The sequence below is a fragment of the Neophocaena asiaeorientalis genome, unplaced genomic scaffold (assembly GCF_003031525.2).
Source record: "Neophocaena asiaeorientalis asiaeorientalis breed wild unplaced genomic scaffold, Neophocaena_asiaeorientalis_V1.1 scaffold251, whole genome shotgun sequence".
Lineage (NCBI taxonomy): Eukaryota > Metazoa > Chordata > Mammalia > Artiodactyla > Phocoenidae > Neophocaena > Neophocaena asiaeorientalis.
This window is the reverse complement of record NW_020173377.1, coordinates 10,842,576-10,869,612: the sequence shown is the minus strand read 5'-3', so window position 1 is coordinate 10,869,612 and position 27,037 is coordinate 10,842,576. Positions and strand designations below refer to the sequence as shown.

At 41.9% G+C, this 27,037-nt stretch overlaps 1 protein-coding gene across 2 annotated transcripts in view; it reads right to left on the bottom strand.

Annotated features, from left to right (window-relative positions):
• Nucleotides 1–27,037, bottom strand: part of SYNPR (synaptoporin) — a 292,879-nt gene that overhangs the window by 131,415 nt on the left and 134,427 nt on the right. Inside the window, exon 1 of one of the 2 annotated variants that reach the window (XM_024746441.1) lies at nt 20,985–21,126. The exons of the other annotated variant lie outside the window; for it this stretch is intronic. Coding sequence (XP_024602209.1) covers nt 20,985–21,008 — 24 coding nt within the window. The 5' untranslated portion in view covers nt 21,009–21,126. Of the gene's footprint in view, nt 1–20,984; nt 21,127–27,037 lie in introns of those variants that run through there. 2 annotated transcript variants of the gene reach the window in all.

The window sequence follows — 27,037 nt, the reverse complement described above, 5'->3', positions numbered from 1 at the left end:
AATCTAGATATACATGTCCATGTGTAGTCAAAATTAAATAGTTTTTAAAATTTAATATGTATGTGAACAGTTTTCAAGATATTTTGTTTAAGGATATTCAAGAATAATCTTGGGCTTCCCTGGTGGCGCAGTGGTTGGGAGTCCGCCTGCCGATGCAGGGGACGCGGGTTCGTGCCCCGGTCCGGGAGGATCCCGCATGCCGCGGAGTGGCTGGGCCCGTGAGCCGTGGCCGCTGAGCCTGCGCGTCCGGAGCCTGGGCTCTGCAGCGGGAGAGGCCGCGGCAGTGGGAGGCCCACGTACCACCAAAAAAAAAAATAATAATAATCTTAAAATTTCTGAGAGGATCACTTAAAAATTTTTTTTATTGGAGTATAGTTGCTTTATAATGTTGTGTTAGTTTCTACTGTATAGCAAAGTGAATCAGCTATACGTATACATATATCCCCTCTTTTTTGGATTTCCTTCTCATTTAGGTCACCACAGAGCACTGAGTAGAGTTTCCTGCACTATATAGTAGGTGCTCTTTAGTTATCTATTTTATACATGGTATCAATAGTGTATATATGTCAATCCCAATCTCCCAATTCATCCCACCCCGTTTCCCCCATGGTATCCGTATGTTTGTTCTCTACGTCTGTGTCTCTATTTCTGCTTTATAAGTAAGATCGTCTATACCAATTTTTTCAGATTCCACATATATGCGTTAATATACGATATTTGTTTTTCTCTTTCTGACTTACTTCACTCTGTATGACAGTCTCTAGGTCCATCCACATCCTGAAAGGATCGCTTTTTAAAGTAAGGAAGTTTCATTCTGTTTTATTATTATAATACTGCAGGACTTAGAGGAAAATATATTCTCTTTAACACAAATTTTTCTTTTTTTTTTTTTTTTGCGTATGCGGGCCTCTCACTGTTGTGGCCTCTCCCGTTGAGGAGCACAGGCTCCGGACGCGCAGGCTCAGCGGCCATGGCCACGGGCCCAGCCGCTCCGCAGCATGTGGTATCTTCCCAGACCGGGGCACGAACCCGTGTCCCCTGCATCGGCAGACGGAATCTCAACCACTGCGCTACCAGGGAAGCCCGAATTTTCTTTCTTAATAATCTTTTATTGATTGTTCTAAGAACCCATTTAGTTCTGCCTCATTATGAGAGAGCAGCCTTTTCTCACTATGTTTTAATGAGATGAAAGATCACCATAGCCTAAAGGACTATACACTCTATGTAAAGGACATTATTTCTTAGATAATAAGACAAAAATTCCCACCATCATTCAGTAATGTCTTTCTATTGATTAAATTCAAGAGATAAAAAAATATATCAACTTACTTAATATTTAACAGATTGGCTTTAGTTTCTGAGTACTAATGTTGTTAAGTGGAGTTCATATAGACCATACCCATAAGCACAGACATAAATATTATCCCAACTCCAGCACTGCAGAAGAGCCTGAAAATATGTAGCCATCTAGTGACTATGGACAGAGTGACCTTTTCTAAACATCTTAGCTTCTGGATCCCAAGTTAAACTTAAACCACTTTTTAACACATCTAGCAAGGTTAAAATACCATCAGAGAATCATTTTATTTGTTCATGGGACTCAAAGATGATTCTGCAAAACAAAACAACAAAAAAAGTGACACAATTCTAAAAGAAGGGATTTGCATGGGCTAGAAAAAACTGGAAGATGTGGGAACAGAAATGTAAGTGGGAACTGTCTTGCAAATAGTTGATGTCCAATAAAAATGCACTTAATGAATGTGAGGGATAATTCTTCCTCTAAAGAACGAGAAGTAGTCACTGGATGGGGCTCCAGGGAATCATGGTGAGTTGGAAAGGAGGGAAATTGAGGAGTCCTATGTGAAAGGATCTTAATTTTCTTAGCGGATGGATAAGTGAAATCAAATAATGAATGGAAGTGAAGGAGGAGATTAGGAATTTGAGGAACTAGGAAAAAACGCTCAAATACCTACTGAAGAGGTGAAAAGAAATGAACTAAAAATGAAACAAGAATTACAAAAGGGCATGATGTCATTATGCTATCTGCCTTGCTTGGCTGGAAGCCCTCTGAGGGCCGGGACCATCTCTTGGTTATCTTCACATCCCCCATACTGCAGAAGTGTTCTCATCATGTCTGTAAATTAAATAATCTCCTCAATTTGTGCAAGTACACCCAGAGCACGCCTCCAGGACCTGTCAGATACACACAGAAGTAATTTAAAAAGTAGGATACAATAGTAGAGCCAAAGTTCTTTGATGAAGGTAAATAAAGAACAGCATGTCAGAACTGTCATCAGGGTAAAAATACTTAGCTCATAGCAGGCATTTCATAGTAATTTTTTGAACTAATGGAAATACATCCCTTATCTCCCTCCAAACAGGGTGGGACCCACAAGTTTATATCAAAGTACTTGGTTCGAGGGTGGGTAGGGGGTCCACCAGAAGTGGTTAAAGTAAAAGAGTCTGGAAAGAAATAAGTAGAACTAGAAGAGGGGCCCTCTTTTGATCTCACCGAGCCTTACCACTGCATCTGGCAGATGCTGGGATGGAATCCAGAATCCTAAGAGAGCCAGTGGTCTGTGGGGAGAAGATTAGAAGCGATATTTTGACACAACCCCAGGAAAAGGCCAGAACAAAGATGTAAGAAAGTGTCAGACTTGCTCAAGTAAAAGAAGGAAGCTGCTGCATTTGGCTTTTATCGGTTGATGTGTTTATATTCCCTGGGAAGAAATGGTTGACAAACGCCAGAGGGAAGTAGAAAGAGCTGGGTAATGTAGAGCTTGCTTCAGAGGAAGCTGATCTCTTTAATGGTTATGATTATCACAGCTTTCTCATTTCTTAATGCTACAAATTCAATGAAACATTGGAAATGAAATAACAAACCCATTTACCTGGTATGGCATAAAGACTCTGGGCTTAATGAGCATTTAAAGGCTGTGTTCCCTTGAACGTGGCTCCTAGAACCCACGAGAACAGCCTCCTTTGAGATATGCTCCATCTAAGCCCATGGTACCTCCTTCTGTCCCATCATCAAAGCCAAAAACCTGACAGCCCTCCTTCACCTCATTCATTCAAACAGTCCCCTGGCTTTGTTGGTTCTGCATTCTTAATATTGATCAGAGCTTCTCTATTCACTTGCTACTTCTTTGACCCAGGCCACCATCACCACTGGCCCAGAGTAATGGTGTGGTCTCCTCTCAGTTGTACCTGCCTTCAACCTTGCCCTAGGACATCCAGGCTCCATTCTGCTGCAAGGGTCACCTTTCCAGAATCCAAGTTTAACTACCTTGCCTCCCTTTTCCACTTATCACCATTGAATGGCCCTCCACTGCCTACCAGATCAAGTGTGGCTTCCTTAGCATGGCACGCAAGGCCTTCTGTCTTCGAGTCCCTCCCTCCTGCCCTCTCTGGCCTCACCTCTCATTATTTTCTGTGAACAACAAATTACTTACGACCCACCCCGCCAGATTATTAGCCATTCTTTGCATATAAGCCCTCACTTATGTGAGTGTCTTCATCATCTTTGTGTTTTAAGACTCAGTCCAAGTGCCACTTCTCCATGCAGCTATCCTTATATCACTCCTTTATAACTTGGTGGTAGACAGAATAATGAACCCCCCCCCACCACAAGGATATCCACATACTAATCTCCTAACATGTAATTATCTTACACAGTAAAAGGGACTTGGCAAATGTAATTAAATTAAGGACACTGAGATGCAGAGATTATGCTGGATTATCTGGGTGGGCTCAATGCAAGCACAAGGGTCCTTATAAGAGGGAGACAGGTCAGAGTCAGAGAAGATGTCATGACAGAAGGGGAGGTGAGGGAGGGAGAGAGAGAGCGAATTTCAAGGTGGGTGACCCAGGCTACCAGTTTTGAAGTTAGAAGAAGGGGCCATAAGGAATGCAGGAGGCTTCTAGAAATTGGAAAAAAGCAAAGAAAAATAATTCTCTCCTAGAGCCACCAGAAGGAATGCAGCCCCAATGACACCTTGATTTTAAGATTTCTCATCTCCAGAACTCTAATATAAACTTCCATTGTTTTGTCACAAATTTTGTGGTAATTGTGGCCATGGGAAACGAATACACATTCCCTGTCCTTCCTTCCCTCCACCACAAGGGAAAATTGACCCCTCTGTCTTTAAGCTTCTATTGGACCCTTCATACTTTATAATTTACATACCTTCCTCTCCTAACAAGAATATAAATGCTTAAAGGCAGAAACTGCATCTCTTGCATATTTATGCATGAACATAGGGCTAGAACATACACGACTATTCATTTATTCATTCACTCATTTTCTCCTTCAAATATATACTATTTATTGAGTGTTTAATATGCACCAGACACTGCTATGTTCAGTAAATGCACTGAAGAGCAAAAACAGAGGCTTCCTGTCTTCAAGGAGCTTATAGCTTGATGGAAGAGTGAACATCAATTAAATCACCCCCAAAAGAATCTGAGGTGACTGAAGGATGTATAAAAGTGGATGATGAAAGGTACTCAGGGTGGGCAGAGGGAATGGAACACGCAGAGGCTCTGTGGGAAGATGGAGCATTTGCAGAGCTGATCTGGATGAAGCAAGGCAGTAGGGGCATGACGGGAGGGCGCGATCTGGCGCAGCAGGCAAGGGCTGGATGCCACAGGGTCTATGGCTTCCACTAAAGATACTGATCTCTAACCTAACACTGAAAATTTATTGGAAAGTTTTAAGCAGGGGAGCTGGATGAGCAGCCTTGAATTGAGAAATGATTGCTCTTGTCACCATGTGGAGAATGCTTGGAGGATGATGTGGGTGGGCAGAAGAGTAAAAAACGGTGAGACCTTCTATGGAAAGTTGCAAGAGAACAAGGGAAAGCGAGAGAGGTAAGAGTGGAGATGGAGAGAACTAGGCAGATGAAGGGATATTCCGGAGGCAAAAGTGACAGGATTTAGTGTTCAGTTGGATGTTGATGGGCAAGCGAGGTGTCAAGGACAATGCTTTTGAATGAGGGAAGGCAGCGTGTTCCTAGAGCTTGGAAGTAGAGAAATCATAGTAGAGTACTGGATAGGTTGCAAAAATGGGTGGAATTCTTTGCAGTTACTCCCATCAAGAGGTAGAGTTTATTTTTCCAACTCTTGAATTTGTGGTGGCCTTGTGACTTGCCTTGAGCAATAGACTGTGATGAAAGTGACTGTGTGAGTTTTAAGCTTAAGCTTTTAAAGGGCTTGCAGTTTTCATGCTCACTCTTGGAAACTAAGATTGCTATGGAAACAAACCTAAGCTAGCCTCCTAGATGTTGAGAGGTAGGTTGCCCAGTCATTGCCATTTCCCCAAGTGAGAGATAGTTCAGATAACCTCTAGAAAGAGAACCATCTTATTAACTAGAAAATGACCATAGATGCATCGTGAGTGAGCTGGTCAAGACCAGCAGATATACTACTTAGCTGAGCTCAGGCCAACTTGCTGAGCCACAGAATCATGAGCTACATAAATAGTGTGGATTGAAGCCATGAAGCTCTGGGGTGGTTTGTTACGCAGCAAAAACTGATAAATAAACTCTGAGAGAGAGAGAGAGAGAGAGAGAGAGAGAGAGAGGAGAAGAAGCAGAGGGCAGTGTTATCTAAGTAAAGTATATAAATTCAAGGAAGAATGAACCTTGTGAGTAGATTTTATGTGACTTCATTAATGTAACAATTCAATGACCTTATCATATATCAAAAACAAACTTTTAGGCCCCCAAATATCCTGATTTTCATAAAAGGTGTGTGTACAATAGGATTAGGAGTAGACGAGGTAAGAAGAAAATTGAGCATCTCAAAAGGAGAGTACGATTCATAAGAAGTAGGTTGAAAATTCCTCCATTTAGAGTAAACAAAGGCAAGTCGGGCAAGCCAATACAAACTTATTGTGATCAGTAATATCCAATCATCAGCCAGGAGTAAAGTAATTACATAATCTTCCACGTACCAGGCATGAACACTGTCCAGGCAGTGGAGACTTCCCCCTTCCTGGACCAATACTTGCTAAATATTTAATGTGCCCCTAATAGAGTTTGAGCTCTGTGGGCCTGTGTAATTCTTCAGGGAACCTTTTCCCTCTTTCTAAGGTAATGCAAATTGGAGTTTGCTCCACTGAGACTTTTGACCCTTTATTAAGTGCAGGAGTTTAATGACTTTCTTATTCTGCAAGTTCTTTTCACTTCTTCCTGTTTTCTAGCTAATAAAGCCAGTTTGTTAGATGTTGAGGCACTTGAAGCTCTCTTCAATCTTATTGTGACCTAATTTATTTTAGCGGATGCAAGAAACTTCACCAAAGAACTCATTAAAATGACACTTCTGTGCTTCTCATGCTATGCGTATTGGTGAATTCTCACATGTCCTTAATTTCTTAGGGGAAAAACAATGACCTATTAGAACTTTAAAGAAGAAAAACGAAATGATAAAAAAAGGATCATTCTAAGTGGAAATATCAATTCAAGAGAACCAAGTTACTAGAATAAAAAACCTAACTGGAATAGAAAACTATCCTTGGCAAGTCAGGGTTTACACAAAAACACCGAAGGGTTTACCGGGAAGATGATTCTTGCCCTGAGAGAGGGAAAACAACAGCGCTCAGGCATGTATCAGAGCCTCAGATAACTCCCAGAGAGGTACTCTGAGGCAAGCTAGAGAAGACATTCTTAGTTTGGAGAATGATGACCCCAGATAAAGAGAAATGAGCAAAGGCCCAGGACGATAAGCCTACCGATTTAACTCCCAGCTGGGCTGGCCCTGCAGCACAGCCCAGGGGAGGCCACTGTTGAGGTGCCACTCAGCAAAGAGGGGATCTGCCCTGGGTCTACCAATTCTGGCAGAAAATACAGGGCACTTTTTGTTGGTATTTGTGTTTGGTCCTCATTTAGGGTGCACAGCTCCAATCTTATAACAGCTGAGCGGGGGCGGTCTCAGAATGAATGTGAGGAAAAGGACTTCAAGGCAGGGGAAAACAAAGGAACAAACAAACAAACCAAAGAGACTAGTAGCTACCAAAGGGGAGAGGGAAAGAGGGAGGGGCAAATTAGGGGTATGGGATTAAGAGATACAAACTACTATGTATAAAATAAACAAGCAACAAGGATATATTGTATAGGACAGGGAATTATAGCCATTATCTTGTAATAACTTTTAATGGAGTATAATCTGTAAAAATACTGGATCACAATGCTGTACACCTGAGACTAATATAATATTGTAAATCAACTGTACTTTAACAACAAATAAACACAGTTAAACAGAAAAACAAAACAAACAAACCCCCCCCACAAAAACAAACAAACAGAAATCCGCTGGCTGGAGAGGGGGTTCACCTGAGGAGTCTTAAAGGTACTGATGCAACGGAATGTTCCTGCTGAAAGAGCAAATTCTACATGGTTGTCAGTTATTCACTCGACAAACATTTACTGAGGGCCTCCTCTCTGCCAAGCACCATGACTCAGAGATGGTGGAATGACAGCAAAAAGAACAGGGCCTTGACATTTGAGGTTTATTTCAGAGTAAACAATTTAATGGGAACAGGATAAAACACTTGACGTTTAGCATTGAGATTACTGAAGATACACACACACACACACACACACACACACAGGACTATACACAAAGCAAAATGAGAGGAAAAATGGGGGCATGTTTTTTGAGGTTTAGTACAACTAACTTACTGTGTGAATAAATACACAAATCGGTGGATTCAGCAGAGTGTGGCTATTACCAACTTTCCATAAGAATTCAACATGCTGCAGGAATTAACAATTTTTTTAAAGAGGGAATAAGAACAGTGGTTAATCCAACAAGTACAATGAGTAGCGTTTTTTTTTAAAGAGCTTCTACTGTGTTTGCAAATAACAAAATATTATTATTTTCTAACACCATCAGGTCCCTCTACTCTTTTTATTTTAACTGTGGAAAGCACACTTAATACGAGATCTACCCTCTTAATAAATTTTTCAGTGTACAATATGTTATAGTTGACTAAGGTACAATGTTGTACAGCAGCTCTATAGAGCTTATTCCTCTTACTTGACTGAAACCTTATGCCCAGGTCTCTCTACTCTTGATATGTTCTGATTTCTAGCTCCAGCCCATCTGCACATGGCAGACATCAAAGCTAACCTTGATGAACTATAGCTCTTAGCTTTGAGGACCTAGAAGAATGAGGCTAAAGAAGGACGCTTTCAGAACATTACTGTCTTTAAAATTATGATTACAGGGAAAATTGTCCTTCAATCATGCTGCATTATTTATGAACCAATTTCTTTTTAACTGACAATCTTAACTTATACTTAAAGTTGACACATTTCTGGATACATATCTGCTTTGTCAGAACTTTGGGGCCACATACATTAGAAAACCATGTGCACTATGTCTTTAGCTGTTTGTACTGCCATCAAGGATGGCTGCATATACTGGATGTTTCCTATTGTTTCCTGAATTTTATGTTCCATGTGTAGCTGGGGGGAACAATGTAGCATTGTGTGCATGACTAACAAAGACATGACCAATTATGACAGTAGAAAATTTCATTATTTCATTAGAGAAATAATTGCAAGTGGAGTTTGAACAGTGTAATGTGAATTTTAACCTCAATGTAATAAGATGAGAAAATTAATGAGGCTGTTCTAGAGTCCAGAGGTAGCCATGGCTCCAATGGAGCCCAGTTGGGTTCTAATCGTGCTGGAAGAGTTAACGTAATAGTTAGATCCACTTCTAATATTTTTCTCTTTTAACATATTCCGTCTAGTATTTTCATTATTAGAGTGTAGCATTGTTTGTGGACTAGTGAGAGAATAAGAAGTAGAAATGTTACAGCTTCGAGGTACATTTGGATGTTTAGCTGGTAGAATTCACTAGGATATAATTCCAATTTTGAGTCAGTAAGAATAAACTGTTCCTAAATTTTAATCAGAAGGTGTTAAGAGAGCAGTATTAGGAATAAAATGCTTAAAAATACCATTTTAAAACCCAAGTAAAGTTGCTTTGGAAAATTCCATATGTTCCAAACTGTTCTGAAGCTGATGTTCCATGCTTCATAAATTCCATTTGCCATTATATTATTTAATTCCATTTTCATTCTCAGCACCATCATATTTAGACAATGGTAAGAGCTTAAACCTAAAATAACCTCAACAAGTCCCCACATTGCAGACCAATATTCTAGAGCCCTGACCTTTATTTTACAAGGCTTTGTAGAGATTGTCAAATAAGGAGTGATCCTGCGGTAGAGTCCATTGCTGAATTCGAGGGGAGAGGATCTTTGCATCATCATTGACCAGCGGTAAACCTCTGGTCAATTGAAAAATGTTTTTTCTGAGCCATAGTTTTGCTCCCTTGACAGAAAACTCAATAAACAACTCATCTGTTTGTTTCCTGGGGTTACTGTTAGTATCACATGGAATAATGCACGACGTTGTCAACTTTAAGGGAGGTGGAAAGGTGGTACCATTGGTCACTAAGTCTTGAATCAATTTAAGTTTTTCCAACAGGCTGATTCTTCATTTTAAAGAAAACCTGGGGCTTCCCTGGTGGCGCAGTGGTTGAGAGTCTGCCTGCCGATGCAGGGGTCACGGGTTCGTGCCCCGGTCCGGGAAGATCCCACATGCCACGGAGCGGCTGGGCCCGTGAGCCACGGCCGCTGAGCCTGCACGTCCGGAGCCTGTGCTTTGCAACGGGAGAGGCCACAACAGTGAGAGGCCCACGTACTGCAAAAAAGGAAAGAAAGAAAAGAAAGAAAGAAAAGAAAGAAAAGAAAGAAAAGAAAGAATGGCCCACGTACTGCAAAAAAGGAAAGAAAGAAAAGAAAGAAAGAAAAGAAAGAAAAGAAAGAAAAGAAAGAAAGAAAGAAAGAAAGAAAGAAAAAGAAAGAAAGAAAGAAAACCTAAAGATGAAATCCTAAAATTCACGAATGTGAAAAATAGTTATGTACACTTCTACAACTTTTCTGGAAGTTTCCCTTGATAAATTTACTGTTTAATTCAATTTATAAAAATATGGGTTTGAAAGAACAGCCCATTCCCTCTACCTGATTTATCTAACAGCTCTGCCCACTATCTAACATTTTCTTTTCTTTGTTTATTATTGCCCATCTCCACCCTGCTGAGTAACATATAACACTGCTGCATCTCCAGTGCCTGGGAAAGTCCCTTGCACTTAGTAGAATCTTAATAAATGTTTGTTGAATGAATAAATGAATGAATGAATGAAATGATAAGATATATATGCTAAATTAAGTTAAACATCACTTCTAAAGTATTTCAAGTAGGTTTTTCTTTATAGCAACTAATCTATAATTTCATAATTATGTCATGATAATATAGATAATTTGAGAGTAGTGACTTTATAAAATTTCATTCAACAACCAATGATAATAATTACAATCTATTTAGTGTTGTACTCCATGCCACATACTTATATACACTATTGAGAACCTCACAACAGCATCTCCCTCCTCCCAACGGTGAGAATCCTTTCCTCATATCACAGATGTTAAGTCACTTCATTAAAAATCACACAGCTGATGGGGAATGGGAACCAGAATCTGAAAGCAAGGTCTGGATGGATCATTCCACAGAGATAGTTCCTCCCAAAAAAGGATTAATTAAATGTAAAAATTAAATGTGATTTAATGTAATCCGATAATGTCTTTACTGCATCCTTGTTCTGGATAAAAACCTTAGGAAGGATATTCAATGCTAATCTGACAGTCATTTTCTCCTGGTGTTTGAAGACACCATTACACTATGTATTTTGGCATTTACTGCTGTTCTGAGAATTCTGCTTTTAATCTAAGCATCATTTTAAATGAATTCCTCAGGTGATTCTGATATAGGTGGTCCACGGACCACAGTAGCAAAAACAATTCTGGAGATAAAAGAGAGACTCAGAGCTTCTACAGAACCTTCCTCCCCAACAGCTCCAGGCTCCTCCATGGGATGACCTGTGATCCCATCCACGAGGAGGGTTAAAGTCATCTCCACTGAAGACACAGAGCAAAGAAAATCTGGGGAGATCAAACAACTGGTCAGTTAGCATCACAACCAGAGCTGAAAGCTGAAAGCCCAGTCTCTTAACTTGAGTTCTAGAGCTGAGCTTGTGAAACTTAACTGTGCATGTGAACCATATGGAGATCACCTAAATGTGGATTTCAGCACTCAGTAGGTCTGGGGTGTAACTGGAGAGTCTGCATTTCCAGCAAGCTCCCAGGCGATGTCAGTGCTGCTGGTCCTTGGTCCATGCTTTGAATTGGAAGTTGTAGAAGCAGCTGGTGGTCCCCCTTGGAATATGCTTAAGGATTAAGCATATGTAAGGACACAACGCTCCTGGTCCCACAAGCTCCGATTTACTCCAAGAAGGATCACTGTATTTCTTACTCAGAGGCACATTAACATAACCCTCTCTGTCCCCATTCTAGAGTATTTTCCAGAATATGAACCAATGAGGAATGCCCTAATCAGCCTTTCACAGGTTATCATTGTGTTTAAGTGCCCAGGCTTGGGGTCAAACACACCTAAGCTATAGTCTCAGAATCACCACTCATAAAATGTGTGACCTTGTGACCTTGGACAAGCGGCTCAGGCTCTCTACATCTCCTTCTCTCCACCTTGGAAATACTAATAGCAATCCCTCAGGATGCTGTTGGGAAGGTTCAGACTGTGTGAGGTGCAGAGCACAGTGCCTGGTAAACAGTAAGCGCTGTCTAAACGTCAGCTACGTGAGCTCTTAGCATCATGCTGTGTGACCCTCATTCCAATATTCCTAGACTTACGAAAGGAGTCCAAGCCTTTCAGGATTTTATGGGCTCTAATCCTTCCCTCTTCAAACCCCCTCAAAGAGTTATTATGAGGATTAAATGAATTAATATGCATGAAACACTTGGAGCCGTGCCTGTCACATAATTAGTACCCAAGATGGCTTAGCTTTTATTTTTAGCCCTTACTACAATGATAATTAAGTCACTTTTGAGGGATTTTTAAATTGCCTCTTCCCTCATTAGACTGCAACTCTTAGCAGAGTAGGGACTACGTCTGTTTTAGTCACTTCTGTATCCTACATCTTAACACTGTGCCTAGCACACAGTTGCTGCTCAATAAATATACAGTAGAAACATAAATGAATGTGTGAACAAATGAATGAGTGAATGATTAACATGCTTGCCTTCCTGAAGAGATCCACAGGGGGAAAAAAAAGCCTTGAGAAACACTCCCCTACAGTGTAGAGGCAGTGGGAGAGAGAGAAGGCAAGCATATTGGGAAACTGGTCTGGGGGAGGGTTGGAGGAGATGTCTTCCAAACTCCTCAGAGGATGAGGAATTTATAAATACCACTCAGAGGAAAGAGGTGAGTTGAGGGAAGGAGACTGGGAGAGGGCTGCCAGCAGATAACGCTCCTGGAAAAAATACCAGCTAACCAAGTTTTCCGATCAAATGTGTCGGGAGATGCTTTGAGGCAAATAAAATATGAGAAATGAGAAACCTTTGAATTTCCTACACCAGGGGCTAATGAGAAACTCAGGGTGGGCAGCAGGAGGCTTTCCCTGAGCTTTGATCCTTAGGGAGGAAAAAACTGGGATTTGTCAATTCACCTGAGGAGCTCTCTCAGGTGGAGAGAGAAGAGGGTTAAGGTCACACAATATCAGGTCAGAGATCATGTCAACCCCCCTCTTCCCAACCCCTCATAACGAATGGATTATGCCTGGACAGATGGCAGGGAAAGGCTTCCGAGGAAGTTGAAAGGGAAGCACAGAAGCATTCCCTGAATTGAGCTGATTACAGGGAATTGCTTTATCCATATTGCATTTGGCTTTATTATAGTTATTCTTCAGTGAAGATACTCTGTCTCTGCAATTTATAATATGAACATAAATCTCTGCTTGAGATAGAATTACCCATCAAACCATTGATAGACTACTTTAGACCCATCCCACAACTGCAGTCATTTTCTTGGTAGACTGGGGAAACATTCCCCCTCACCCCATGCACACATCAAGGGCACCGAGTGAAAACTGACAGCAGAATGAACTTTGATTACAGAGAGAAGGACATAATGATACAATTGTCTAGGCCCACGTGGTCTCCAAAGGGTTTTCTCATATCATTTATGAGAGCGATCCTCTCCAGAACTCTGGGGAGGGGACCCATTATTTCCATTTTACAGATGTAGAGACTGAGGCCCAGAGAAGACTAATGAATTGTCTAAGACCATGAGTGGCAGAGGCAGGATCTGGATCCATTTCCTCTTATTCTAAGTTCACTTCTTTAAGACAATGCAGGCAGAAGATAGCTTTCTTGATGGGCATTCTGCCACAGCAATATGCTTGGAATGACTCTTATCTTGGCAAAAGCCACGAGGGTCTCAATAGTGACAGATACCTTTCAAAAGTTCATCAGATGATGAAGGATGTGGGCCCAGGTACAGTTGGAGGGCTTCTCCTGGGAAAGCCCTGCATCTATCCAAGCTCAGGAGTACATGTGATGAGCACCACTGCAAATTACTGCCTGTCTTTACTGTGTTCCAGATTCGTGTCCACAACTCTTTTAAGATGCATCCAGGAGCTCAATGTCTCCTGTAGCCTCTAATGAGGCTGAAATATGGCTAAACTAACCCCAAAGATTCTTGGGTGTACCCAGTTCAAAATGTAGGGTCCGATCTCAGGCACTCAGACTTCTGGTGATAGCCCAGAACACATACATTTCTGGTATGTGCCAGATCCATGAACCGGCCTTTCTCCATTTGAAATGATTCTTCAGCTCATTGGGCTGGAAGTACACTGAGCTCTGCTTTTATCATCCTTCTGTACTGATTTCACCATAAGGCCTGGAGAAACGCAACTCACCTTTCAGGGCTTCAATTTTCTGACTTAAAGAAATTAAGGTTTAATGTTTTACTGTCACTGGCAAGAGGTCAGATGGTTTGAGGATGTCATCTCTTCCTGCTGGGATGCTGACTCATACAGTAGGTACATCTGACTTCAAAGCCCGTGCCCCATCCACTCTGCTGGACTGATCTCTAGAGCTTCCTGTGGTTTTTGTGATGTATCACTCCACATTCCTTGAACTACTGAGGATGGGAATGAAGAAGGGATGCTGCTATTTGCTATTTGCACTAAGAGTGCAAAACCACCCAGTTAACAAATACTTAGTAAGGAGCCAAGCCTGTGGACCTCCATCCACAGCTACATTGCTATTATTTCCAGTACAGCCTCAAAGACAGAGTGTGCTTTAAAAATACTTACCTTGGTTTTCTCATTAAATTTTGTAACTCTGTAGAAAAACACTAGATTTTTGTGTCAGGACATCTGAGTATGAATCTAAGCTCTATCCACTATTAGTTGCAAGAATTTGGGCATATAACAATTCTAAATGTCCATGTATTCATCTGTTAAAAGGTTATTATATTTTCCTATTGCCTCATTTGTTGATTGCTGGAATCAAATGAGACAAAATGTAAGGCAAATGAACACGGTAAAGTGTTATACAGAAGGGATATAATAGTAAAAAAAAAAAAGACTTAGAGATGCTTTACTTGTCTTTGTTAGACACGTTGTACAGAATATTTGGGAAAAATCCTGGAGTTAACCATGCAGCAGTGTATCTGAAAGTCAGAGAAGTAGAAATGCTAAGGGAAGATTCGGTCAAAGCTGTTGGTTATTACTCAGTTTCTTGCAAGGTTTTAACTAGGGATTATTTGGCATTGTCTGGAGATAATTTTGGTTCTTACAACTTGGTGGGTTGGGGGGGCATTTGGCTACTGACATCTAGTGGGTAGAGGCAAGGGATGCTGCAAAACACCCTGAAATGCTTATAACAGCCCCACATCAATGAATTATCTGGGCCAAAATGTTAATAGTGTTGAAGTTGAGAAATCCTGGCCTACTAGAAGCTGCTTGAGTTCAGAAACTAGTATACCGTATTTATTCCTGTGTTCTAGCACCTAGTGTTGCACTTGGCACAAAGTAGACATTATATATATATATATATATATATATATATATATATATATATTCTGAATAAATGAACACCCACAGAGAACCCGATAATGTCAGTTAGAACTAATCATACTGCCACTGCAAGTCTTATTTCCTCTAGGCACCCTCTCTGTCTACTCTTCTAGCTTCTTTACTTTTCTGTCCTGTTGTAGCTTCATCCCTCTTTCCTCCTCCCAACATCGGGCAAGAGTGAGAATAGCGTATCAAATCCGAGGATGCCTTGTAACGATAAATAATGCTTAGAAGGCACAACTACAAGACTTCCCCCGGCTCCCCACCTTCAGACCACTCCATTTCAGCCAGACGAATAATCACATCAGTAAATAAATGGATTAACTCTCTGAAGGAAATGGATTCCTTCACTGAGCATAAACAGACAGGACCAAAAGCACATATTTCCTGCAAATGTCTTACTAAAACAGTTCAATTATGCTTTTAAAAAGACACATCCGGAGCCATGAAAAAGAAACTAGGTTTAGATGAGAAAAAGGAAAATGAAGGCATTTAGTTCTGGGAGCACAGATATTATGTTTATCTGTTCATCACGGCATCTCTGAAGCCTAGTGTGGTACCTGGCACTTGGTAAGCATCCTTAAATATCTGCGGAATGCAAGAATAGCCTGGTGAAGTCAACACTCCAAGCCTTCCCTCAAATCTGCCCCCAGTTAAAAAAAAATTATTTTTTGGTCTCAACCATTCAATTTCATAGGAAGGCAAATTGAATGTCATAGGCTTTGAAAAATTATATCCCGTTTCTTCCCTCATCCAAAGCTAGATAAACATATATGGGTTCATCATTGAGAGGTAGATGTCACTATGGTGACTTGAAAAGTCCTCAAGTAATAATCTATATTGGGCACAAATGTTCTTAAAGCCATTTTTTACCAGAAATAAAACAAGTCTAAAATATTTGTCATATCTTTGCCAGAAAGCCTACTCAGAGACAATGTGTGGTAATTTGGGAGGATTTAAAGATTCTGTAAGCAGGGCTAAAGAAGTCACATGGGGATTATCAATAGAAGCATTTTACCCCCAACCTACTAGTCCCCCCCCCCCAAACTCTAATGAAATGATTACCCCCTTACATTTGGCCAACCCAAAGCTCCACAGTGAACTGATTGCCCCGTGTTGGGAATAAGCTTTCCAGAAACCGTAGTGGAATGCGTTTGAAGTTGCCCAGGAACCATTTTCCATTAAGACTTTTGGCTAGAATCTGTTCAAAAATGACCACTGTAAAATCTATTAATTATGCAGATCCATGAGTCTGCAGAGTAGTGACTGAGGTGCTTCCATTCTCAACTCATCCCTAAACTTTAAACATTTAAAGGCACACCAATGACCAGGAGCCTCTTCTAGAGGACTGAATGCCTCATGTGTTCCTTTCAGGCTCAAAATCCTCCCTGATTCCATCTTCTTCGACAAGGATGGAACAGGCCCACCAGCTCTGTTTGTACACCAGCTTAGAATGTTTGATGACAAATTCAAGCCTCGTCCCACGCTCATTATGTCTTAACACCAGATGCTATTCCTGCATACTCAATAGATCATTTTTAAGCTCTTAAGGATCAACTTGATTAAGTACACACATCCACAGCCAAAGAAAAGGCAGAAGGAAATGTAGGTAAGACGAAAGACAGTCTCTACTGTGATTTATTTTGGATTTGGTCTCCTCTCGGAAGAAAGCTCTATCTTGGACATGGAGACTGACATATGATATGCTTTATAAAATTGTCTCTAAGCTTAGTTTTAAGGGATAAGCCTATATTTCATGAACACTGTGGATGAGTACAACATATTTCTTTAAAGTAATAAAAGTGTTCATTTGATGACTGTTAATATATTTAAAACTCTCATAAATGCTGGTGGAAAACGCAGATTGATTTAAATTTCTTTATCCTGACTGGCTCTAATACCACACTCTCTGATTAAACCATCCAATTATTATTATTCTTTTTTGCGGTACGCGGGCCTCTCACTGTTGTGGCCTCTCCCGTTGAGAAGCACAGGCTCCGGACACGCAGGCAGGCTCAGCGGCCGTGGCTCACAGGCCCAGCCGCTCCGTGGCATGTGGGATCTTCCCGGACCGGGGCACGAACCCGTGTCCCCTGCATTGGCAGGTGGACTCTCAACCACTGCGCCACAAGGGGAGCCCCCAGTTATTATTTTTTAAGAGCAAGAAAAAGAGGTCAATAAGTTTTACCTCTGACAAAAATGACTATCATTTTGGAAACACATCTTACTGAGTACTGCACTCTGATCTCTTTAATTTACTCTACACCAGGAGTAATTCAAAAGCTAGCACTATTAGATGCAGCAGACCACACCAAGAAGTCAATATTGTGTCAACACTTCAAAACTGAACTCTTAATCCTCCCAATTTGGGATGGGGTGTTTTTGTTGGTTTGTTTGTTCATCTGTGTTTTTAGATCCCTCTGGTTTGGGGTGAAATAGAGCAAAAGTGTCCTAAGCTAGGTTCTCCCTTCTAGCAACATTTTCATCACTCACAATCCTTTCTCTCTCACTGAGGGAAGAAAATGCAGCATTTCACAGGCTCACCTACCTCATGACGGGTGTGCCCTGCTTCTAGTCTGAAAACTGCCAGTGGAGGAGAAATTTCAAACATATTGATTCTACTCAGTTGCATTTTCCTCCTAAAAGATCCAGTTGAATTTTATTGGCTTAAATGGATTTCAAATGGAGAGTTCCGTGCTCAGGTGCAAAAGACTGCATCTGGGGCCTCTGAGTTTCAACTTTGTCACACTTCTCAGCATGCTTATTGGCAGCTGTTTTCATTTTTTCATTACCCAGGTGGTAGAGGCGCTTTGCAATATTCTACCTGAAGGGCCACGTCAGTGCTTTCCAGCTGGCCACAAAGTGCGAGAAACTCATGCTGGGGGTGAGTAAAAAATAAAAGGTGAGAATTTTACAAAGTCTCCACAAATACATCAATTCAGTAGCAACTGCTTTTTATATTTTGCATCAGTGATAAACCAGATACCTTGAGGTATTGATATGTGTGTTATCATCACATCTTAATTTTGACTCTATGTTCGAAAGATTGAAAACCAAAGGGACGGATTTCTTGTGATCAATTAAAAAAAGCTACCTTAATTCAGCCACTTCTGCATATAGCTCTCCCTAGACTGGCTCCCTCTTGTGAGATCCACATCTTTATAGTTGCGTGGAAATACAATGCACACTCGCTAGTTACAAACACATAATTAGCCTGGAGTCACAAAGGCAGAGCCTGAGAAGAAGGAGGCTATGTAGCTTCAGAGGGGGGGGAAAGCACTAATGAAAATATGGTGTAAAAAAAAATATGGTGTGTTATGGTACACCCTGCAAGTCACTGCAGGCTAGGAGTCGGCTGTAGATTGTACTGATGAAGTGAAACCCTGGCTGAGGGGAGAGATGAAGAGCCTGCCTCTGGAATGAGCCTGTCTAGCTCTGAGTTTCATCATTATCACCGTGTTGCCACAAACGAATGGCACACTTGCCCTCTGTCTCCGTTTTCTTATCTGTAAAACGGGGATTTATCTGTAAATCTCCCTCCTGGGATAGCTGTGAAGATTCAAGGAAACAAGCCACGTAAAATGCTTAGCACAGTGCCAGGCATACAGTAGGTACTTACTAAATGGAAACGACGACTGCATTCCTCATCCTGCTAAAAAGAATAAGTGGTCTCATCGTGAAATCAAAATTCCCTTTGTTACTCTCCCCTACATGGCACAGATTTTTATTCCTTTGAAGAGACTACAACAGTTTTGGGGGTAATGGCATTCTGGACTTTTCCAAAGGGATGCTTTCAAGACCAGGCATGTTCATCCTAAATCACACAAAAGGTCTTGACCTCTCCAAGATACAGATGCCCCACTGTCCTTCCTATATCAGTGGGTGCGAGCCTGCTGGGAGCCCTAACAGTTTTGTAAACTGGCAACCCGCAGGACAAGACAGATGCTTTCACCTGCAGGGTGACACCCCCCCTCCACCGCCCAGATCTGCATTCACTTCTGTTACTGAACAGCTTCAGAGGATGATCAACTCCGTTTACAGCTAGCGACTTTGTACATAACCTGTTAATGACGGCCAAGAGAAAGATGACAAAAATATTAAGGGATGTTGGGGGAGTGGGTGTTTGGGGAGACAAAGACAGATGTTCAGTGCTGTTGAGTTTCCTTAGCGGTAAATGCCAACAGCCCAAGGATAGAAGTTTTCTTTTTCAACAAACTACCAACTAAGGAACACTTGGTGCTCGTGAGGGTTTATGGCATCTAAGGCTGTTATAAGGAACATGCTTCTTGTGACCAGTAAGAGGCAATGTAAGTTCATATGGGTTTAGAAGATTTTTTAAAAATGTATAATAGTTATTACCATACACTCAAATGAATACTTTAAATGTAGTCTCATTTCTTTTAAATTTTTACTGGAGGATTTTTGAGGCTTGAACATGCTTCTTGTGACCAGTAAGAGGCAATGTAAGTTCATATGGGTTTAGAAGATTTTTTTAAAATGTATAATAGTTTATTACCATACACTCAAATGAATACTTTAAATGTAGTCTTATTTCTTTTAAATTTTTACTGGAGGATTTTTGAGGCCGAACTCAATTAACCAAAATTCAAAATTCTGTTTGTCAGAATGAACAGCTCCATTCCAGCTTGCAAAGGGTGTGTGAGGGGCAGAATGCCCAAAAGAAGCAGACGTGAGGACCACACTCCTAGATTCCCAGACACTAGTGTTCCCATGAGCTGCCCCTAGATTACTTCAGGATCTGAATCATTGCTCTTCCGAAAAAGAATTCTATGCCTAAGAGGTCTAGGCACACATGACGTTCCTAACTTTACTTTCAAAATCTCTGAAGAATAGATAGTCAGACCCCCTCTTGCTTCTTATTCAGTGGTGCCTTTAACTTTCATTATAAATATATTCTCTAATCCATTTCACCATGAAAAAGACTATGCAGATTTGTTGATTGTGTAACAAAAAGAGAAGATGAGAACCTCAGTTTATTTCCATTAGCGCAATTATTTAATCATCCAGTCATCTCTGTCTAGGATAATTATATTGACAGACTTTCTCTCAGAGTTCTGAATTAACAACAAAGAATTCAGGTCCTCTAACACTCTCTAGAAAAACAGATGATAGAAAAAAAGCAGTTAACCAGGTAATGCCTTTAAAAATCATAACTAGCCGTGGTGAGCAGATCACGGTATGGCACTAGTTTGAATTGAATAACAGCAACTTTTCTCTTGATCAGCGTCAGATACAGAAACATGAGAGCCAGGGCTGGGCATCTGACAGACGGTGGCACAAACACACAGTGCAAAGACAGAAGAGAAGCAACAGCCACTTGTGATTAGATCTTTTCAAGGAATTCTAGAGATGTACTTTAATGATCTGAACACTTTTCATACATTCCGTTCTTTTAAAGGTGCATGTACCTCATCTTAGAGGAAACTCATCTCATCCATGCTGCCCTGGCTTGAGGCCTCATGAAATTAGCACACCCTTTCTTGGCAAAGCACAAAACATTTGGCAACTATTTATGGAGTTTACAAAATTCTTGCTCTGACATTGAGGAAGAAACTTTAATTAAAATGATATGCAGATTATGGCACCATGAACATACTTAAGACATTAAACACTCCCGGTGGGAGGCAGAATGACATTACATTTTTATGAAGCCAAATGTAAGTTTGCTTAAATAGTTTCCTTACTATGTTCAGAGAAACCCAGCGCATCCTTCAACAACTAAGGTAAGCATCACACTCTTATACAACAGAGCTCTCTGGCTTAGACAGATGAATATGAGCAAGCAAAGTAAGAAAATAAAAAGACATTATCCCTAAAGATTTCAGAAAATGATATCTGGAAAGATACGTGACTGTACAGTCTAAATCTATGCAAACACACACACGCACACACACACGCACACACACCCCCCCCACCCCCAGCCAGCTGTAAATCAAGAGAGATATAAAACTTACCGGAGCAAATATCACCATACACATTTACAAAAGAATTGATCATCCAACTTCCCTCTCCTGAAAGAAAATAGAAGCTCTCTCATACTAAAAATCAAGCTTCTCTGTCCACAGCACGAGCCACTGGTCCCTCTTTTTATGAAGCAAAGGAGGAGAACAAGAAAATCAATGAGGAGGGTAAGTGAGATGTCATACCAATCAGGTAGCAGCTTCTGCCTTATTTGCAGAGAGATGGCAAAACGGTCATATTATTAGACAGTGACAACCCACAGCCAAAGTACAGGAACCTGATACTTCCCTCTGGTGAAAGGCTGCCTGGCTTTTTGGGAGGTGGTTACCATCCCACACTTGGCTCTTTGCTCCCAACTGCAAGGGCAGGACCGGCTGCTTTGAGCAAGCCAGCTGCATCACCCAGGGAGCACCATCTCCCCCTTGAATCTGTGAGCCCCCTCCTCCCTCCACCCAGTGCTTAAAAACAAACTGGGAAATCAAAAGGAGCTGGGAATTTGTGTGTCCAGGGTGCGTGGGGGAAGTGGTGGTTTTAGAAAATCCTTATGAATAGATTTGCATAGATTAAGGAGATGTGTATACGTTTGCTTAGAAAAAATTGCCCTCGTTTTTATGGAAATGCCTGGATGCGTTGCCTGATGCCCATTTGGGAAATTCATACACCACCCATAAATAATCACTAAGGTGATGGTACCTGAAGACAGGCTTTCCGGGCTCTGGCAACTGGGGAAGGGACGAATTATGACTCGGTTGCTTACTCGTCCCAGGAGTGTGACTTAAAGTCTCCCCAGCCAAATCTGAAAAGCGAAAAGGTTTCAGTGTGACCTGGCTCTGCTTTGTCTACAAATGGGCCTCTCTAGAGGGAGGTGAGCCTGACAAGTTCAAGGGGCTGAAAGCATGGCATCCTGAGGCAGCACGATTTGGAGGGACTGGCACTGAATTCATGGACAGGGTGCCCACAGGTGAGACACTCTCCGCACGCTGGCTTCCTGAGGACCCCTTCTCTCTGAGGTCTACACCACAGCAAAGGAGGAAGAAACCCGCATGCCTCTTCCCTTCACATGCCCCATCAGGAGCCGACTCGGGACAGGAATAGTGTTAGGATGGCCCAGGCATCTCTGCTTTATCTTTTGTGTGGTCGGTGATGGCCCAACGGAAACTCACCTCAGCTGGCCAGCCTTTTTATTGGTGGTTGTTAATTCGGACTCTGTCCTGAGTGTTTCTTTGGGTCCCCCTCTCTGTCTCTGTCTCACATACACACCAGCACGACAACAGCAGTCATTACCATCACAGCTCCCTCCTCCCTCTCCCCCTCCAAACACACGGTAACAACTCAAGGACGTCGTCGGGAACCAAACAAACAAACAAAACCTGATGAGGAGTCAGGCCACCCCGGGTCCAGCCCCAGCCTTCCACTGACTCGTCATGTGACTTGGGAAGTACCTTAAGGTCTCCTAGCCTCAGTTTGTCTTCTGTGAAATGGGTACACTAACACCTCATAGAGCTGCTGGTGGAGGGGAGGGGAACAGATGAAAAATGGCTAAGGCTTTCAATGCACGTACAACGCTCAGCATCCTGCAGCCGTCTGTTTCCTCCTCCTCCTGTGATGTGCCTGTTCCTCACACAGCACCCTCCAGGAGACTCTTGAAAGTTTCAACCTGTACTTGGTCCCTTTGCAATTCTGATTGGAATCTCATTCCCCCCACACTCTCACCTCCACTCTCCCCACTGCCACTCTTCACCTGCCAGTTGAAAGATCACTGCATTTCAAGGAGAGAAGTTACTCAGGGGAGTAAATTAAGCAAATGAACCCAGCTGAAGCAAGGAAAAAAAAAAAAAAGGCTGAGAACCACCAGGCAGTTCCATTAGCTCTCAGTAGGCATTTGTGGAATAAATGAATGAAAGACTGACTGAAGGAATCGGGTCCTTGTGCTAAAGGCCACAGTTCCTGCCAGGCGGCTGGTGACCCGCAGTGTTAGAGCCGAGTTAAAGCGATGCAGTTCCAGCCACACACCTGCAGGGCAGAAGCACTCTTAACAGTTTCGGGTGGAGAGTGAGTCACTTTTATCAGGGTTTTGAATATTAAGAGCCCCATTTCCACTAAAAGAAGTTTTGAATTCCATATAATGATGCCAAACATTTCTTGAATATTTGTCTGTGTCAGGTACTAGTCTAAGTTTTTTGTTTGTTTGTTTGTACAAGTGTGTTATCCTATGTGGGCCTCACAGAACCAAGAAAAGTTATGATTTTCATTCCGGTTTACTGAAGAGGAAACCCAAGACCCAAAGAGTTAAGTAACTTATCCAAAGGCACACAGTCAACAATGGGAAAGCCAAGATTGGAACTCAGTTGGATGCCAGGCGCCAAACCATTAACCTCTCTGTTCTAGATGTCACATTGCGGCATTTACATTTTTATTTACTCAGCCTCCAGGGTGGGCATGATCCACATATGGCTCCACGGACCCTGGCATAACTCCACAGCTCTTGCCACTGCTTGGATTCACACCACAGAGACTGGGAGGCCCAACTGTAGAAAGGGGGCCTACCAAGCTGCCACAGCCCCCGCCCGGGGTCTGCTGCATTCTGTGTGGACTTGACCTTATTTAAGCCCCTGGAAGACGGGAGGTGTGAGGCTCAGTCTCGGGATTGCCAGTGGCCTGCTCAGGGACCCTGGGCGTGTCCCTTCATTTGTCCATCTTTCAGGTTTTCTCATGTTAAATGGAAGGGTTTCCACTGAGTGATCTCTAAAGGGCTTGTGGACTCAACTTTGACCAGATAAGGTTCTAAGACTAATGGTAGGATTCTATTCTGCTGCTGGGGTCTGCTCTTCCTGCCTCCTATTTTGTCCCAGATAAAGCGTCCACATTCTCTCCAGCTCCCCAACACCCCCTGCCTTCCTTCATCTCTCACCTGGGCCACTGTGATAGACCCCCTGCAGACCTCCCCGCCTTCACTCTTATCCCGATAAAGCATTCTCTATATGTTATCCAGACTGAGCTATTTAGAATATAAATTAGTTCATATCACTCGTCTGAGAAAAATAATTTCCGTCATCATCCAGTAGGTTGCATGTAAAACTCAAACTCTTTACTGTGTCTCCAAAGCCTTATGCGATGCGGCTCTCATCTGCCTTTTTGTTTTTAATCTAATTCCAACCCTCTGCCTCCCTACTCTTCAGCCACACTAGTCTTTTATACCTTTGCACTCGCTATTTCTTCTGCCTGGAACATTCTTTCCTCAGATCTTTGCCTGCTCTCTTCCTTTGTCACTGGATCCTTAGTTCTATTGTCCACTCTTTAGAGGGTCCTTCTTCCCTGATCACCAGACCTAAAAACACCCTCTCTCTCCCCAGTCACTCTCTTTCATGTTACCTTGTATTTTGTTGTTGTGGTCGCAGTGCTGCTGGTGGTGGTGGTGATGGTGTGTGTGTGTGTGTGTGTGTGTGTGTGTGTGTGTGTGTGTGTGTGTGAGAGATGTGGGTTTTTTGTACCTCTTATTGCCTTTTTGTTCTTGTTTACTTGTCTGTTTAATTATCTTCTTTCACTAGGAGATAACTTCTGGGAAAGTAGGAAGTCTGTTTGTTTTGCATAACACTGTATCCTCAGTGTCTAAGAGAATGTTTGGCACTTAGTAGATGCTTAATAACGTCTCATGAATGAATCAATCAATCAACATGAGAACAAGTTAGGTTTGAGACAGAGGAAAAGAAACCTGCTTCTCAAAAGACCTTAGACTTGAAATGCAGCACAGGTGAACAAAGGCGATTGGCTGACTCATATTGATGGACACAGACTGTTTGTACTTCCTCATTCGGGGAATCTTCTTGAAAGGTTGCAGATTTCTGTATCATGTTGATTTAAGTGGAGGCCGTGTCAAAGACAGTGGAGAGATCCTTTTGTAAACCATATGGATCAGGTGTTCTATAGAAGCTTGGGTGCCCAGGGTTCAGTTTATCTAGGCCCACACAGATATTTGAATACTTGACTGTAAGTCTGTCATCAGAGAGCAAATAGTCTTGTCAGTCAGCCACTGATACTGTCCTGACTTCCATTCTAGCAGACAGTTCAGAAAGTCGGCTACCACTGTGTAACATGCCATTAGAACTGACATGAATAAAGCAATATGCCATTGTTTGATGGTTCTTGTTTGGAAAAAATGATACTAGCATTGTCACTACTGCCTTCAAAATAACATTTACCCATTATTAGACTATTAAAAATAGTACAGTGTTCTCTGAGTTGGGTATTTATAGAGAAGGTTAAATAGATGTAAATAATCTGTGATTCTCTGAAAACATCATCAGCAATGCTAATTTCCAATATGGTCAGATCTTCAACTCTGATCTTTCAACTGAGCGTGGCCTTCAGACAACTTCAAATGAATTTTTTTTCTAAACCAAAATGCTTGTCTCCCCTTTGGTGGACACACCTCCTGGTAAATGCAACAGCTCCTTTCCCTTACAGCTTCTGTTTCCAAACATCTGGCTTCTTACAAGGGGTCCTTTCAGGCCTGTCTGCTTCAGTTTGGGATGGTGGGAGGTCTAGCTTTCTAAGCATTTAGCAAACACTGAAAGGAAAATTGCAGCGCCATGAGGATCTCTCCCTCCATTGCTGCAGGGGGAGGAAGGTAATCCAAGACAAGAAGATTACTCTGGCCACACTAGTAAATGACTGAGGGCATTAGCTAAGTTTCTTCCATTTTGCTCACCAAACAGTTTCAACTCTTTCAAGCTATAGTAATGAGAGCACTTATATTTAATCTACTTATGGAACAACCTTGAAATCTTTAATGGTGCCTTCCTTACTCTGACTGCAAACAGCTCCTGGCAGGAATAAAAGGCCATTTATTCTGATGTGGACAGGTAAATAGGGTCAGGGCAGAACTTTCTAGACCTCTTGTTATTTACTTCTCTGGAGGGAGAAAGAGTGTTTTCCTCCAACTCTGTCTCTTTTCTTTTTCAAAGACCTAATGAGATAAAGTAATATCAGTAACATTTGAACATTTATTAGGTTATTAGCTTTCCTCAGGAGGGTTCAAGGCTGGCAAACAGAAGCTGAACACAGAGAAGAAGTTTGTGGAAACAAGAGAAACTAAGAAATATAGTGGAACAAGGTTTGAGGAGTGTTTGGGTATAGGGGTGGAAACGCAGCCCTGCCTAGGAGAACAAGGGAGACAAATGATAACGAACATAGCAAATGAAGCAGACAGAGAAAACAAACTATGCTTACCAAAGGAGAAAGGCGGGGGAGGAATGAATTAGGAGTTTGGGATGAACAGATACAACTATATATAAACTAGATAACCAACAAGGACCTACTGTAGAGCACAGGGAGCTACAGTCAATACCTTATAATAACCTATAATGGAAAAGAATCTGCATAAGAACATATATATAACTGAATCACTTTACTGTAGACCTTAAACATTGTAAATCAACTATACTTCAATAAAAATTGATAAAATTTAAAACAAAAACCAAAAAAACCCCCAGCAAGTGAAAAATGTTTGACAAATTCTCTGAAAACTGTGAGTCTAAGCAGGATCATACCGTATCCATCTCTGTACCCTCCAAAGCAAAGTGCCTGACACAGAGCAGCCAAGCAAAGATGATTTGCTGAATGTGGGAGGACAGAAGGATTGGGGGGTAAGATATGTATGGTGAAGTGCACGACGACCTTTCGGGCAGACACTGTGCTGCACAGCTTCTATTTGTCCCTCCAGCTCCCCTTCCCCCACTACTCTGTGTCCCAGGCTGACCTAACTGGACCACATGAATGAGCTCCCGTCTCCTGAGGCATCCCAGTGGAGGCACAGCCAATGGGAAGTAATGCCAGGAGGTCTGAGGCCAAGAGGAGACTGAAGCCTGGGTACTTATTCTCTCGGTCCCTCCTGATGGGTTTCTAAGTGGGGTCCGTCCCTCTAGCAAAGGCTACAGGTGCTGTAAAGTTGCCTTCTCCACACACTTTGTCTCTCTTTCGGTCTCTCTGTATTCCCCCGCTCCACTTGACGCTTTGGGCTTGAGGGGGTAACAGCTCGTCTCAGTTG